A 17,938-nucleotide genomic window follows, 5' to 3' on the forward strand; every position below is an offset into this window, starting at 1 on the left:
ACCAAGATATAATCTGCTGAAAATTTTGGTATGTAGATTTAGTAACTGAAATCTCCAGGCTTTCTCAGAGTATAGATGGGCTACCTCCCCCCATCTCCCCGTAATTCTGGAAGCCTCGGCAGTCACATCTACACCCCAAAGCTGCCACCCAATTGAAAGCTACTCCAGCCTTACTGTCCCAGTAAAAATACCGAATGACCTGAACAAACGCTATGACCTCTTATCACCTGTATTGCAAACCATAATGCATAAAAGTAGAAGGAGAGAGAGAGCAAGAAGGAAAGTGCCTCTCATAGAGAGGCTGGGGGTAGGAGGTGGGAAATTAGGGCATGGTGGTGGGTAAACGGGGGACATTGGTGGTAGGAATTGTGCAGTAGTGGAGGGATGGGTGCTGGATCATTGTATGACTGAAACCCAATTATGAACAGCTTTGTAATGGTCAATCTCACAGATATCCAATTAAATTTTTAAAAAATTAATGTGTTCATCCTCAATTCAATCAGCTTAATCAATGGCTTAATAAATAGCAGTTCTCCTACATAAATATATATAAACAATCCAAATAAGTACTCTAACATATATGAAATAAAAGAATTTCATTCAATTATCATCGCTATAAAGTTTTCTGATTATTGAAAAATTATATTTTAAAATAAGACCTAAAATTACATCATTCTTTCACTGTAACTCTCAGTATTATTTTCTACCCTAAAACTAGGAATAAGAGAACTGACTTAAAAAGTACAAACCTCTATTGTAGTGTTAAATAAAGATAATACACAAGGCATGCAGCCATACTAATTTTAATGTATCTTGTAATACACTCAAGGAATCTAAAATGCAAGAAGAGCACTTTATATGGTGCATTTATGATACGAGAAATGAGGCTTCCTTCTAAAAAAATTGAATATAAGTGGAATAAGTTCTTAGAACAAATTCTTTGAGAAGTTTTTAATGGCAGGAAAAAACTTAGATTATAATAAAATCACTGTTCTTCCAAAAATAAGATGAGAAGCCAGAGAAATAGTACAGCAGGTAGGAAGCTTGCCTTGCACATGGCCAACCCGATTAAATCCCCAGCACCCCATATAGATGCCAAAGGCCCCCCTGGAGTGATTCCTGAGTGCACAGCCAAGAATAAACCCTGAGCACCATGGGGTGCAGCCCAAAAACAAAAATTGTAAATAAAAATAAAAGATGAAAATATGAGCTAGGTGATTGAACTACACATTTCTACAGCAACGGAATGTTTTGTTTTTATCTAATCATCATCCAGTGAATGTTGTAACACTATCTAATGATATTAGTTTTAATATCCTTTTCAAAGAAAGATTTTTCAAGGAAATAACTTAGAACCTTCTACATTTGTTAGCATTTTTTCTCGTTATTCTCTTCCATTCTTACAACTCTGGATCCAAATTGCCAGGTTCATTTTGGCAGAAGAGTAAAGGTTGCTACGCCAAGTTCCACAGCTGAAAGTTTCTCAAAAATTCCACAGAGTAAAATGAAATTTACCTTTCCCTAAACATACCTTTTCTTAGACTGGTAGGGAATTGGAAAGAACGTACTTTTAATCCAGGGACAGAAGTTTTATTTCTTTACCATGATCTATCATCAATAACTGTCACAGTGACCAAGATGTCTAGAAGAAATTCAACCAACTTCCATCTTAATTTCCTTATTCAATCCTTCCAGCCCATGTATCAGAAAGCTAACACAATGACAAAAATAACCTGATAGTTGCTCAACCAAACCATTTCCAGTAAGAACTCTAGAAGTAAACAAAATAAATGTTCACATTGTATCCAAGGGCTGAGTAATTGTATATTTAAATTCTTCTTTAATTTTTGCAGTTCTTCCACGGAACATTAATTTCAAAATAAATCCCGAGTCATAGAGATGATACAAAGGTTAAGGCACTTGCCTAGCCTGCAGCTGCGGCAAAGACCCTGGCTCAAATCCCAGCACTGCAAATAGACCCCTAAGCACCCCGCCAAGTATGGTCCTGGAGGACAGCGCCAGGAGGAGTAGTCCACTGGTTGTAGCCAAAAAATAAATTCAAATCCAGGAAGGGGTAGTTCCAACTTCAGGAAGCTTGTAATTCCTTTAGTCCTACCATCCTTTTTATTCTACATGGTACACAATCAGGAGTATCAGCAGCAGCAGCATTTTTAAAGGATTCACATAACGTGTTTCCACAATGGCTTTACTCTATTCCCTTTTTTAAAAAAGGGGGGGACTAGTTAGTATAGTCTTGTCTTTATGCATGAAAACCACATGAGGAGAATCAATCAGTTCATCTAAAGGTATAGTACCGTGGAGAGGGTCGCAACAACCATGGAATTGATGCTCCAAAACCCAGGACTGCAACATTTGCTTTACTGTCACATTTTCTTTTTTTTTTTCCTCTTTTATTTTTTTAATTAATGAATCACCATGAGGTACAGTTACAAACTTGTGAACTTTCATGTTTACATTTGATTTACATCCCTCCACCAGTTCCCATTCTCCCCCACCAATGTTTCCAGGATCCCTCCTACCACCCCCACCCCAACCCCCACTACTCCACCCTGCCTCTGCAGCAGGGCATTCCCTTTTGTTCCCTCTCCGGTTGCTGTCACATTTTCAAAAACCCTGATGCCAGGTGTTTAATTCTAGAGAAATAAAGGGCATATTCCTTGACTGCAATACTCAGAACATCAATGAAAAGCTCAAGTATTTCCTTCATGTGTCTATAATAATAAAGACCTGAAGTGTCTATCTTCTACACCAATGCTAGAAAGGTTGCTATAATTAATCTCAGATAGAACTCTGGACAAAGTCACAATAAAAAGATAGGGTACCAGAACCTAGCATAAGGTGTAAAGTACAGCAGACCCTGGTCCTTGGAGCCCTGCCAGGAACAACACCTAATACCTTAGCAAAGCAGCAGTAAGCCTTGAGCACTAAAGGATGTGACCCAACCAGAGAGACAGAGAAAGAAACAGAGAAACAGAAAATGAAAGTTTCTCTAACACAGAGTTTGTTTCATTTTCTACCACCAATATGAATGATGGAATGTCTGCTGGAATTTGAGTTAGGATATTAAGCACTCTATGGCACACTGACCCCAAGAATAGGTTGTCATGTACATCTGGAAATGGAAGTTGACTTGGATCAATTCTGATAATTACAAATGCTGGAACTCTGGCCACTAGTTGGGTATGTAAATATTTGGGCACCAACTAAAGAGAGCAAAAAGTCTTGCTCAAATTACTAAAATACCAATGTTAGGACAAAGAGAGAGCACAACAGGTAAGGCATGTCCATGCATGCAACCACCTGGGTTCAATCCCCAGTACTGCATATGACCTTCACAGGAGTCATCCCGGAGTCTAGAGCCAGAAGTAAGCCCTGAACATAGAGATCATGGCCTCAACACTCCCCCAATAAAAATCTCTGCTAAATCATAAATAATGACTATATGCTTGATAATAAATATAAGAGTGGGAACTTTGATCTTCTAACAAAAATAATCACAAAACACCATATTTCTTCATGGAAGGAGAAATATCACTAAGAGACGGAAAAATACTTAAGGGGCTAGAGTACAAACCTGGAATATACTGGACCCCAAGTTCATCTCCATCACTGCATGGGAAAGAAAAGAACAGGGGAGGGAGGCGAGGAGAGAGAAGAGGACGGGAGGAAAGAAAAGGGAAAGGAGGGAAAAGAAGGGCAGGAGAGGAGAACAGAGGGGATGGGGGAGCAGAGAGAAGAATCATCCAGCACCACAATCCCACAATCCTACACTTGAAACACTGGTCTGGAGGAAAGAAATTTTGGGATAAAGATGTCAAAGCTACTGCCAGACGCCATTCTGGCAACCTCTAAAACTTCGGTAACAACAGTTCAAGTGGTCACCAGCATGGATTTTGATCTTCATAGTTACATTCCCTGAGGGCAAATTCCTGAGATCTATACCCACCCTTGGCAAATAGCTGAGCTAGTTCAGGACCAAGAATTATCAAGAGTGCTTTCTCTAGCAGATAAGCAGACTCAGTCCCAGTACACTTCTGACTCCCATAAAAAAAAACAAAAGCAAAAAAAGTAGCCTGGAGATTTCCCAAACCATAACCAGTAAGTCAGTGGGTCACTCTGCCTGTTGTGTATTCCTGTCAACCCATAGTTAGTCGGACTCTTTCCTGTCAGCTCCAAAGCGTGCACCTGTCACCCGCTATAACTGAAGCCCCAACTTTCTGTTCAATACACCCTGGCATGTTCCCCAGGCATGACCGCTGTCTCTTAAGACCACAGCAGTTTAGTATCTGCTGGGCACTATTGACCTTCAGGCTCTGGAAGTTGTCCAGGTCTTCTCAAACTTGGCGAATTGGTGCCCCCAAGTACTATCCTGTATCCCTGGTCGCTGCCCAGATCCTCTTATAGATAGACCTGGCCCCAGTCCCTGAGAGAGTCCCATGATCACAGACTCAGTGGGGTGACACAGAAATTTACCAATACATCAAGACTTAAAGGAAGAAAAGTTTTTCCTACTTTTTAAAAAGCCTTTCTGACAAACATCAGGTGAAGGAACTTATTGCCATTAAGCTGGTCTTTCAAGAAGGTATTTTTCTTTGGGGGGATGGAGAAGTGGGCCTACCCAGTGGTGCTTAAAGCTTACACCTGCCTCTGGGCTCAGGAATCATTCCTAGCAGGCTCAGGGGACAAGATAGGGTGCCAGAGATGGAACCCAGGTAGGCCACATGCAAGCACTCTACCCACTGTAATATGTCTCCATCGCTAGGCATTCATTCTCATTAAATTATTATATTATATGTCACGGAGTGGAACTATAGCACAGCGGGTAAGGCGTTTGCCTTGCACATGGCCTACCGGGGTTTGATTCCTCTGTCCCTCTCGGAGAGCACAGCAAGCTACCAGAGTATCCCGCCCACACGGCAGAGCCTAGCAAGCTACCCATGGCATATTCAATATGCCAAAAACAGTAATAACAAGTCTCACAATGGGGACGTAACTGGTGCCTGCTCAAGCAAATCGATGAGCAACGAGATGACAGTGTCAGTGACAGTGATTACTAATACACTTCCAATACAAAAAGTAGAGAATACTTATCAACCAACCAGTTTTAACTTATTTTTCTGAATGACATCTTTGTTTTCCTTTTGGTATATCTCCATTTTCTTTTTGGTGTTGTCCAAATCCACATTGTTGGTCAAGTTGAAAACTGCATCAGAAAACAAAAACATGAAATAATAGCTTAATATAAATTTGAGTCTATATGAAACCAAATAACCACAATTAGTCTTAATCTATCAGATTGTCTTTACAGTACTATTTGTGTCCTTTTACCTAATAGCTATTTTAGAGATAAGTTCTGATTCGGCAACCATTTTCAAGTGAAATATATGATTGTCAAAACATCACTCAGAATATCTAAACATCCACGGGATGGAGAGAGTACAGCAGGTCGATGCTTGCTTTGCACACAGCTAACCCGAATTTAATCCCTAGCATCCCAGATAGCCTCCCAAGTCCCAAGGTGATCTATTCCTGACTAAAGAGCCAAGAATAAGCCTTGTACATCAACATATGTGGCCAAAACCCAAATAAAAAAGAATATTTAAACATCCCAATCATCCCAGAAAACTTAATATATGTGCTTTCAATAGTCACATTAGAATTTCACTCTCCACTGCAACTCAAAATAATTTTAATTATAAATGCCTATACCCATCTGTTTACGTATATAAATTAAGGTTTTATAATGCTCTGAACAATAAGAAGAAATCTGACATATATAAATTCATATTATTAACTACTGCCCCAAGTACCCTATTTGTTAAGTTTGTATTATTCTGTCTAAAAAAGGCTCCATATCATTAATACTCCAGTACCCTATAATTCAACTCATACCTCCCTTGGGTTCCTTGGTAATCTTCTTTTATCCAGTATTATGCCATCTATCTTTTCTTCAATTCTTACCACTTTCTCCAGCTTCTTTCCAAACAGATAAACAGGTTTTATCTACCTTAAATAATGTTGCTCAATGCATGTTTCTATAGATTCTGTGCCCCCTTCGTTTACAACCACCTCAAATATTTCCTAAACTTTTGGATTACAGAAGCTGAGAAGAGTGAAAAGTAAAACTGGAAACCCAACACCCAACATAAAACTATTAAACATACTTAAAAACCAATTTGATGCATAATTTAATTTTTACCTCCCCAAAAGGACAAATTATATCAGAAGACCCGTTTACCAGCAACACTGTTGAAAATTCAGGCTCTTTTAGGTATGTAGGAAAAAAATGCATGCAAATCTTAATTATATTATAAGCAATTTTAAAATTCAGAGAGAAAATAGTACACACAGAAAATTAAAAACCCTCTATCCAATCCTCCAGTTTTTGTACATAAAGTAGAAAAGAAAACAGCAATAGCAGTAAAGCAAGGCATTTGGCCAGGATTTGACATTGGGCATTCTCTATAAATCACACTATCCCAGTGCAAAATCACAGAGGATCCAGGCTAGAAACAGTCCTCAGAAAGGCAACAATGAACTGTTAGTTAACATGTTTACCCAAAATCCAAAAGTAGGAACATCTGGTATAATTTGGCAGGTTATTTTTTGGGTCTAGGAATGGTACTACCACTCACGTATAGGATGAAAAACTGTGTCTCCATCTCGCTCAAAATAACCTACCAAAGCGAACCAAATAGAAACATTCTACTTTCCAACAATGGGAAAACCTCTATTAGTGTCTGCTTTCTTTATTTTTGCCAACTCCTTACAACTTACTCTTTGTACTTAATAACCCGTCTTGCTGAACCACCAAATTAAAAAATTTTACAATCTTTGCATTCCATTTACTAATGTAGACCACTTTTATTTTCATTAAAGCACTTCTGTCCCTTGACTGACTTATTAATAGATTTTTCTAATCTTCTGCCTACAACTACTCATTCATATTTTATTTGTTGGGCTGCTGTTGGAGGTGGTGGTTTTGGGGTCATACCTGGCTGTTCTCAGGGCTCACTCCTGGCCCTGTGTTCAGGAACCACTCCTAGCAGGGTTCAAGGGACCATATGCAGTGCCAGGGACAGAAGAACAGGACTATCGAATGCAGGGAAAGCACCTTTCCAGCTACCTCCAGGGTCCTCAAAGCATACTTTTTAAAAACCAATATGCCCTAAATTATCTCTTCTCTATAAATTCTTATTACTAATATGATTATCAAGTTAAAAAAAAGTAAGACACTCGGGTTTATCAAATCATTCATCTGACCATTTTCCTTTGCATTCATAAGAACTGTCAAGCCCTATAGATTTTACAACCAAAACCTCTTTGAAACAGCTTTTATTCCCAAACAGCCCTGACAATATACTAAGCTGGGACCTTATTTCTCCCTGGATAATTTCTAATAATATCTTATTTAATTTCCTGTCTCCAGAATCTTTAGATTTTACCCGATATCCAATGCCACTCTTAAAATATAATTCTGCCAGACTACTATTTTGTTTGTTTCTTTTTGTTCTGGGGAGCCATATACAGTGATGCTCAAGGGTAACTCCTGGCTCTGTACTCAGAAATAACTCCTGGCGGTGCTTGAGGAACCATATTGGATGCCAGCTCAAGCCCCGGTCAGCAGCATGCAAGGTAAGTACCTTAACCACTGAACTATCTCTCTAGCCCTAGACTAGTATTTCTGAAGCATCCCTATAATTATCTTCTACCTTCTCCCATTCCCACTTTCTTCACTCCTTAAGGAAGGAAGGAAGGAAGGAAGGAAGGAAGGAAGGAAGGAAGGAAGGAAGGAAGGAAGGAAGGAAGGAAGGAAGGAAGGAAGGAAGGAAGGGAGGGAGGGAGGGAGGGAGGGAGGGAGGGAGGGAGGAGGGAGGGAGGGAGGGAGGGAGGGAGGGAGGGAGGGAGGGAGGGAGGGAGGAAGGATCCTTACCAATCTGGTTTCTCTGATTACAGTTCTGCCTAGAATGCCTGATTCTTTTTAACTATTGAAAATATACCCAATTTAAAAATAAAAAATTTATGTAACTATTCAAAGAGGCAGTCAGTAGCAATGTCCTATTTTTATCATTAAATAGTCTCTTCTAAAAGAAAATATATATACCCAATTTTTAAATGCCTACATAAATATGATCTCTTCCATAAAGTTATTCTTGACTCCCATAACTTGAGAAAACTTCCTCCTCTTATAAATGTCAAAAATATAGACAGCTGATGTAAATTTACCTACCTTATATACTATATATACACATACATGATATTCCTTGCTTTGCATTTCATCTTGCATTCAAAGATCATATCTTACACACTTCTTAGTGTCATCCAATCATAAAGAAGGGAAGGGGAGGGGAGGGGAGGGGAGGGGAGGGGAGGGGAGGGGAGGGGAGGGGAGGGGAGGGGAGGGAAGGGAAGGGAAGGGAAGGGAAGGGAAGGGAAGGGAAGGGAAGGGAAGGGAAGGGAAGGGAAGGGAAGGGAAGGGAAGGGAAGGGAAGGGAAGGGAAGGGAGATAGTACAGGGGAGTTGACGCACTTATCCTACACGTGGCTGACCTGGGATCGGCCAAGATACAGCACAGGGCCCCTGAATACTGATAGGGTTTGCTCCTGAGCACAGAATCAGAAATAATTTCTAACCTCTCCTTTCCATTCAATGTGGACCAAGCACCACCTCCCCTAAATAAGAAAGAAAGGAAAAAATAATTTAATGATTATCCACTGGGCTCCCAATACTGTTGTGAATAAAGAAGCTATCTTTTTTTTAAAAGAAAAATCTCATTAAAGAGATAACCCTACATATATAAAATTAAAGTAATAATACAAGTAATATCTAATCAAGTCACAACAGAAGACAGTGAAAGTATCCTTACTTTAATCATTGAATAGTATTCTGCACTTCAGCAGGTGAGTGTTTATTAAAGGAATAAGCAGCCCTTCAATTTATTGGACTTGAGTCTCATCACAGGGCTGGAGCAATAGCACAGCAGTTGGGCGTTTGCCTTTCACACGGCCGACCTGTATTCGATTCCTCTGCCCCTCTCGGAGAGCCTGGCAAGCTACCAAGAGTATGGAGCCCGCACCGCAGAACATGGCAAGCTACCTGTGTGTATTGGATATGCCAAAAACAGTAACAATAAGTCTCTCAATGAGAGATGTTACTGGTGCCCGCTCGAACAAATGGATGAGCAACGGGATGACAGTGACAGTGAGTCTCATCACAGTGAATTTTTTTAACTGCTCTAAAATATAAAATACATTGAAAGGGATACAGAGGCTTGAAATTTTCCATCACTGCCAATCAATATCACTGTCATTCCATTGCTCATCAATTTGCTCAAGCGGGCACCAGTAACATCTCCATTGTGAGACTTGTTATTGTTTTGGCATATCAAATACACCACGGGTAGCATGCCAGCCTCTGCCGTGTGGGTGGGATACTCTCAGTAGCTTGCCGTGCTGAGAGGGATGAAGGAATCGAACCCGGGTCGGTCTCATGCAAGGCAAATGCCCTACCCGCTGTGCTATCACTCTTGCCACTATTATTATTACTACTAGCTCACAGAATTTATTCCACTTCATCTTTAGGCCAATTCTGTAAAGTATGGGGTACATATAAGTGACTTTCCCTGTTGCGTATATAGGGACGCTAAAACTGAGGTAATACAAATTAACCAGCAATCGTCATAACTTAGACCTGGTTTCTGTAGGAGTAGATTCTAAAGCATCGCAGAAGAAACATCTTAGATACTACATGCTTATGATCTATAATTAGAATGTTCTAAGTCACCATTACTCTGTATGCATTAAATGCTTTCATTATGCACTAAAAGAAATGCAATTTACAAATAAATGTTAAACATGCTGGGGCCAGAGATAGTACAGCAGATGAGGCGCTTGGCCTGCATGCAGCCGACCTGTTTTCAATCCCTAGCACCCAATACAGTCTCCTGAGCCAACCCTGAGCAGAGCCAGGAGTAAGCCATGAGCACCACAAAGTGTACCCCTCCCTGCAAAAAAATTAATCATACTGGCCCTTTTCCTTGGTGTTTTTGTCTTTAATATTAGATTAAATCAGAGTTCCCTCTACTCTGCTATCAAACTCACCCTTCCTTCAAAGAACAGCTTATCCACATCTTCCCTGAAGTCTTTTCTTTTTCTGCTTGCTTGCTTCCTTCCCTTTTTTTGGGGGGGAAGAGGGGTCTTTTTGGGTCACACCCAGTGGTGCTTAGGGGTTACTCCTGGCTCAGCACTCAGGAATTCCTCCTGGCAGTGCTCGGGGGACCATATGGGATGCTGGGGATCAAACCGGGTTGACCGTGTGCAAGGTAAATGCCCTACCTGCTGTACTATTACTCCGTCTACTCCCCACCCCGAAGTCTTTTCTCCACTAAAAAGCGCAACTAACTAGTGTTTTTTTCTTGCCATTCACTTTTACCTTTGATGATAGAAAATATTAATCTCTATGAACCCAAAATTGTGTCCCACATACCCTGGGAATTCATTGATTTGACAAACTGAAGGAAACTATTAGAATATGCTCCAGGTACAAGGGACCTGGACATAATAACAAAAAAGTGACGATGCCAGAAAGATGATCCGGTGGATAAGATGCTTGCTTCGCACAATACCAATGCAGGTTTCACCTTTGGCACCACATGTGATTTCCTGAACTTTCCCAGAAGTGAGTCCTGAGCACCGCTGGGTATGGTCCAAAGCCAGAGAAAGAGGAGAGGGGTGGGCTGGGTTTTGCAGTTGTTGTTGTTTGGGGGCCATGCCCAGTGGTGCTCAATGGCTGCTCCCAATTCTGGGTGTTGCGTACTCCCAAGTCTAGCTGTTTCCAATGGTGCGAGGTAGACCATGAGGTGCTGAGAAACCAACTCAGGACTCCCAACATATTAAACAGCCACTCAGCGAATCGAGCTGTCTATCTGGCCCAAGACCTGTGTCTGAATCCAGGTTATGGATTTCATCTATAACAGGGCAATAAAAAGAAATCCCATAGAATGGAATGACGTGTGATATTCCAAAACAACAGTTTAAGATAGGATAGGTACTAAAGTAAAGAGACTGGGTAATTTCTCAGATTCTTCTCTGCTTTTCAGGGGTGTAGTGGCGTTTCTCACTATTTCACCTCATTGTTACCATGCTGTTTACTTTCAAGAAATGCATTTGCTCCCAAAGCAGGTACTGGTTAATATACTGAACTTTCTTCCTTTTTGTTTATTTATTTATGGGGGTAGGGGAATGGGGGTGTGGGGTTCCACCCAGCCGGGATCAGAGGCCAGTCCTGACTGCTCAGGAGTGAAGTCTGGCAGCGCTTAGAAAACGGAATCAGATTTGCATCTTACCTCCTGCACTCTCTCTTCGTCTCCTCCCCTTCCTTACTAGAACCACTTCCACTGAGTCACCTTTATTGTCTTATTTTTGCTAATATGTCCAAAGTGTTTTTTCCTTCCTGTCATTTCTTCAAAAGCCCCATAGCAAAGTGGGAATCATCCCTCAGTCTTACTGCATCGTGCCTGTTGCATCACCCCCTCTTGCCTTGGCTTTCTCATTTGAAATATTGCTAGGGCAGTATAAAGACTCAGCCAGATCAGATCTACATGTGAAGTGCTAAGTGTGGTCACGATGTTCATTACCGCGGGCAATTATGCTCTGTTCTCTGTAGTATTGCTCAAACGGGCACCAGTAACATCTGCATTGTGAGATTTATTGTTTCTGTTTTGGCATATCGAACATGCCACGGGTGGCTTGCCAGGCTCTGCCATGAGGGTGGGATACTCTCAGTAGCTTGCCAGGCTCTCTGAGAGGAACGAAGGAATCGACTGAAGCAACAGCACAGCAGGTAGGGTGTTTGCCTTCATGAGGCCGACCCAGGTTCGATTCCTCTGTCCCTCTCAAGGAGCCCAGAAAGTGACCGAGTGTCCTGCCTACACGGCAGAATCTGGCAAGCTACCCGTGGCATATTCGATATGCCAAAAACAGTAACAACAAGTCTGACAATGGAGACGTTACTGGTGCCCGCTTGAGCAAATCGATGAACAATGGGACAACAGTGTGACAGTGCTCTATAGTATGTATAATACTAACGCATGTGACATGGAAGTAGCAATATGAGGTACTGTGATAAAAAGTGGCAATATTAACTTGAAGAATTACAGGACCCATGAAAAAAGCTTGTAGTAAGAAGAAATAAACCAATGCTGAAATTCATAATTACCATTACCTTTCATAACTATAGATTTAAAATTAAAATGCCCATTATAATTATAGAACTGAATTATATAGAAAAAGTTAGGGCACAAAAAAAACACAGGAAAAATAATAACCTTATATCCTGTGGAACAAATCTGAGAAGGTATTTAAATTGGTATTTGAATTCTACTAGAAGTTTTACAGCAATTTAAGAAAACAATCAAAACTTATCAGCAAATTAGATAGCACACTATTGACTTGAAATTTTCACTATTGATATCAGAGAGATCAGACAGAATTAAGATACTAGGTTTCATCCCGCTGAACCGGGTAAGCATCCCCAGTACTACATACGGCCCTGAGTACTGCCAGGGGTTCTTCCTGAGCACGAAGGTCAGGAATAGCCCCCCCAAGCAACAGAAATGGCAAGACAGTGATAGTAGTAGCAATTCTTAAAGACATAAACATTTCATTCTTTAATGGTTCTACTTAGAGTTCAGAAATAAAGTTAATTCTAAGTGAAATTTATGCTTCTATTTTTTTTTTCTGCAGAGGGAGGGAAGTGGGTGCCTCCAAAGCAGTACTGAGGAGGAACAGAGACCCCTCCCTGGCTGTTGGATTCTTGCCCAACCAGCCAGGGCAATTCAATGAAAGAACTGGAAGATATGATGCTGCCCAGGCACTTCAGTGCCAAGGATTACTCAAGTGCAGTGCTCAGAAAATAACTGTGATGCTCAGGAACCATGCAGTGGCAATACCAGGGATCAAATTTGGCCAACTCCTCTACTCTCTGGTCCCTGTTCACACTTTTTTATGCATATTAATAGTTCTATGAATTCTAATAAAAGAAAATAACTAATTTGTTTTACGTATCTATTTTAAAAGCAAAGATGACAATATATTAGACATGTGCAAAAAGAAGCAAATCATAATCACAAGTAATAAATCTCTTTCCTGAAAAAGGTGAATTACCACTTTGAAAACTCTGCAGATGAAGCAAAACTTAGTCATACCTCAATGATCGGATTGGTATAATAGCTTTTAAGAAAAAGGAGTATAAGATAATTTTCTATAACAATCACTTGCTCCTTTATCTGGTTACTATTTTAGTTCAGATGTTGACCTGCCTTTAGTCAATACTTTTGTCAAGTATTAAAGCCAACAAAAAACCTATTGTGCTCTTTGAAAGATTTAATGTTATTTAAGTACAATTTTGAAGTCATTTTGACATCAAGAATTTATAATTAAAGCCCTTGGGACTTTCTCACCCTTTAAAAATAAGCATACCCCGAATCAGAAGAATAATCTGTTTATTATGAAGCTAAGACCAAACCTCTGAGGTATTCCCTGGGGTAAAAAGGAACAAGAATCTTTGTTTAGATTGTCAAAGCCACAGAAAAGAGCCTATTGTTAATGCTATAAGAAAGTTCATCTTCATGTATGCCCCTTCCATTGTAAAGCTGTTAGGGAATTATTCTAATTATGGTATTTTAATTTTTTATATTTGCGATGTGCAAATGATTCTTAATAAATGTACATAACATAATGATCAACCTTAATTTCTCACACACTGACTCCTTTGCCACCCTACTAATTCTATTTTCCCAATCAAAGCCTTAGCATCCTTAACAGCACACTAATACCTACAAGGTCGAGTTTAACTTCTTAAGCTCTTTCAAAATATGTCCCCAACCAATTTTTCTCCTCACTTCTCCCATTAGCCTTCCAGTAAACACCCTATGCTCTGGATTCAGCAAACTGAAACACTGTACTAAGAAAAGTATATACTTATATCATAATAAACTGAACAATGTCACTTAACTCTACTACATAAGTAGTAGAATCTAACCCTAAAAAAATTAAAAGACATATATCTAAAACTAGTCTTTTCCAAGAGTGGGATGGGGTGGGGGTGGCAGGAGGGATACTGGGGATACTGGTGGTAGAAAATGTGCACTGGTGGAGGGATGGGTGTTTAATCATTGTATGATTAAAACTCAATCATGAAAGTTTTTTTAACTATCTCACGGTGATTCAGTTAAAAAAATAAATAAATAAAACTAGTCTTTTCTTCATTTCTTTACTTTCAACCTAATTAAACAATTAAAATATACTGCATCATCTCCAGTTCTTATTATCTTAATTTACACCACACAATTGTTCAAATTAATTCAACCTTGCTCTACTCTTTCTACCACACTTAATTTGGGGTTTTTCTGGAGGGGAGGAGGCATTTGGATTTTACGTCACACCTGGTGGTACTTGGGGGTGACTCCTGGTTCTGCCCTTAGTAATCACTCCTGGTGGGCTCAGGGGAACATATGGGTTGCCAGGATCAAACTCGGTTGGCAGTGTTCGAGGCAAGCGCCCTACCAGCTGTACTATTGCTCTGGCCCTCTACTACACTTTTAAATCAAATGAGCAAACCTGCTATCACCCTTGACACATATCTAATACGTCTCCACTATCTATTCCCCACTTATTATCTACTTTAAGCCCTCATTTCTGATCCAAATGGCTATAATGCTACCCTAAAAATGCTTTCTCAGACTCAAGAATCTCCTTGTCAATATTCCACATCACTACCACATTCCTACTCACTGCTGGATATAGAAAAAAATATAGATTTTTTTGGCTTTTTGGGTCACACTTGGCAATGCACAGGGGTTATTCCTGGCTCATACACTCAGGAATTACCTCTGGCAGTGCCTGGGGGACCATATGGGATGCTAGGAATTGAATCCGGATCAGCTGCATGCAAGACAAATGCCTTACCCACTGTGCTATTGCTCCAGCCCCAGTAGAAAAAAATTGTACTCCGACAAACTTAGTTTTCACTGACAAAGGTCTAGTCTGGGTTAAACGCTTAATTTTTAGTCACTTCTCATATTCCCATTATGAGTTAACAAATTATTTGCTCATTCTCCAACATGACCAACACCCTTTCATCTCCGTGACTTTGTCTTTTGCTCCAAATGTTCTTTCACTTCTCTACCTAGTAAACATCTCTCCACCTTTTTTGTTTTCATTTATTTGCTTGTTTTGGAGTCACACCCAGCATTGTTTAAGGGCTGCTCCTTGTGAATCAAATTCAGGTCTCCAGAATACAAAGCATGTACACCTGCTCTTTAGGCCATCTCCCGTGCCTTTCAACTCATCTTTTAAGAGCAAACTCAAATGTTACCTCTTCTTCAAACCTCACAACAGTATCTTTATTTCCCAATGTTGAAATGTTTTGTTTCCAGTCCTCCCGTACTATTTGACAAATAAATGTACGTGCTATTTTAAAAATAAAACAATTATTAGCTTACACGGTATCTCATTTAGAATCGACTTAAGTGACAGAGATCATGTATTCCCTAGCTAAATAAAGAAGTTCACATAGAACAGTGTCTGATGAATTGAGCCGATGCTTAGAAAATGACCAAATTAATGGGGTAGATCCCAAGATTCATCAACAGGTGCAAATGCAATGTGTAAAGAATACAATTAGCATAAATGAACAATGGTTCCAAAGCACAAGATCCCAGAAATCACTGTATTATTTCCTACACAAGCCATTTGCTATAAGTTAACAAAGTGACCTTATATGTAGATATTTTTTAAGTTTCAATGAAAGTGAAATAAGGGTCAGGAAGATAGCTGAAAGGGCAGGAGTGCATGCTCTGCATACTTTAGGCCAGGTTAGGCCCCTGACACCATATGGAATCTGTGCTTAAGTAGGCCCCAACCACTGCTAAGTGTGTCCCAATACACAAAGGCATCCTTTTGACTAATTACAAGCTCTTACCATACCTCACATGGCTCACACTTACACCTCCTGTCACTGTGTGAGAACCAGTTGGTAAGGAAAGGATCTCTCAGCCTAATCCCTCAGAGAGCTTCCATTTGAGCAAACTATAAAAATTCATTTCCCAGAGCAGAGCAGACACAATGAGGAAACCACACAGAAGCCAAGCAAGCACAATGGTGGAGAATATTAGCACAAAGGGCTCTGCCCCGTACCAATAATGTATGTAACTTCTCAGATAACGACTATTAAAACACTAAGAATAGTTAATGAGGGACCAGAGAGACAGACAGTACAGTAGGTAAGACTCTTGCCTTGCGTAGTTGCTAATGTGTGTTTGATCCCTGGTATCCGACATAGCCCCTGAGCCCACCAGGAGTAGAGAGTAGAACTAGGAGTAAATAAGTAACCCATCCCTGAGAGTAAAACTGGGAGTAAATAAGCCTGAGCACCGCAAGATGTGGCCCAAAAATGTAAAGAATTTCTCAGAGTTGAGGACTACAGGTATTCAGGTCCCCACAAAAAAACAGATCCAAATAAAAAAAAAAAATCCTCCAAAGACACTCTATAATCAACATGGCAAAAACCAAAGAAAGAATATTGAAAGTAGCATGATCAAAGGAACTTACGTACAATCTAACTTCCATATGAATCATAGCAGGTCTATAAAATGAGTCTACTGGCCAGCAGAGATTAGTGTTATATGTTAATATATGTTAAATATATATGGAATATATGTTAAAAAAAGTATATGTTAAAAAAAAAGCTTCAATGAAATAAACACCTATCCAAGAATACTCTATCAAGATTATCAATCAGATTTCAAGGAATGATCCAAAGGTTGATGGCCAATAAACAGCTTACGACCATTCATATAGCCTTGAAACCAGTTTTGCAAGAAATATTAAAGGAGCTTATTTAAAAGACAAGTCAAACTTCTCAACACTTTACCATTAAGTATGGCATTTATTCATGGCAGTTATGATTGACCTCTACTAGTTTGTGTATTTCTAGTTTGCTAAGAATTTTGTACTCGTTAAATAATAAATTAATGTTTCATTTGTTTTTAATATTCTTTCTATTCAGGTGGTATTTTTTACATCTATAAATAATTTTTCTTTTATCTATTAATGCAGATACTTAAGCATTATCTATAATATTTTCTAACATAAAGCCAACATCATCTTTCTAGTATAAAACATACTTTTATAGGACTATGTCTATTTTCCATTAATACTTTTTAAATTCTCCTCTCCTCATTCCTGCTAAATTGTGTTATTTGTAAGATTTATCTATTTCAGGGGCTGGAGCAATAGCACAGCGGGTAAGGGGTTTGCCTTGCACACAGCTGACCCAGGTTCGATTCCCAGCATTCCATATGGCCCCCGAGCACTGCCAGGAGTAATTCCTGAGTGCATGAGCCAAAATTAACCCCTGTGCATCACAGGGTATGACCCAAAAAGCAAAAAAAAAAAAAAAACCAAAAACCCAAGATCTATTTCATGTAAATTTTAAAATGCATTAACATAGATTACTTGTACTCTTAATTTTCAAATATATATATCTTAGAAAAATATAGTTTTTAGAAAAAATGTTTTATCAATTTTACCCTTTACAATGGAATTTAGAGGTTTAATTGTATTCATCTGTATGAATACTCTAGTGATGTTGTAGTATTGAAACAAGATAGGCAAAAAAACTAAATAATGGTATCATAGTATAAATCATAGTATCTGAATAAAAAAAAGAGACAAACAATATTTTAAGAATAAAGAAAAGGTACTTAGACTACTCTAACTTCTAATTCTACAGTAACATTAATAGAATGCTACTTCAACACTTAACTATTTCAAAATATTTTCAAAATGCTCAAGACTCTAATAATACAATATGGCTTTAGTTATCACACCTGCAATTAGCAAATACTATTTTTTCA

General features: G+C 39.3%; 1 protein-coding gene across 1 annotated transcript in view; it reads right to left on the bottom strand.

The window, feature by feature from the left end:
- MNAT1 (MNAT1 component of CDK activating kinase) overlaps positions 1-17,938 on the bottom strand; it is a 199,286-nt gene that overhangs the window by 100,815 nt on the left and 80,533 nt on the right. Inside the window, exon 4 of the mRNA XM_004612381.3 lies at positions 5,121-5,224. Coding sequence (XP_004612438.1) covers positions 5,121-5,224 — 104 coding nt within the window. The remainder of the gene's footprint in view (positions 1-5,120; positions 5,225-17,938) is intronic.

This window comes from Sorex araneus, chromosome 3, assembly GCF_027595985.1.
Source record: "Sorex araneus isolate mSorAra2 chromosome 3, mSorAra2.pri, whole genome shotgun sequence".
Lineage (NCBI taxonomy): Eukaryota > Metazoa > Chordata > Mammalia > Eulipotyphla > Soricidae > Sorex > Sorex araneus.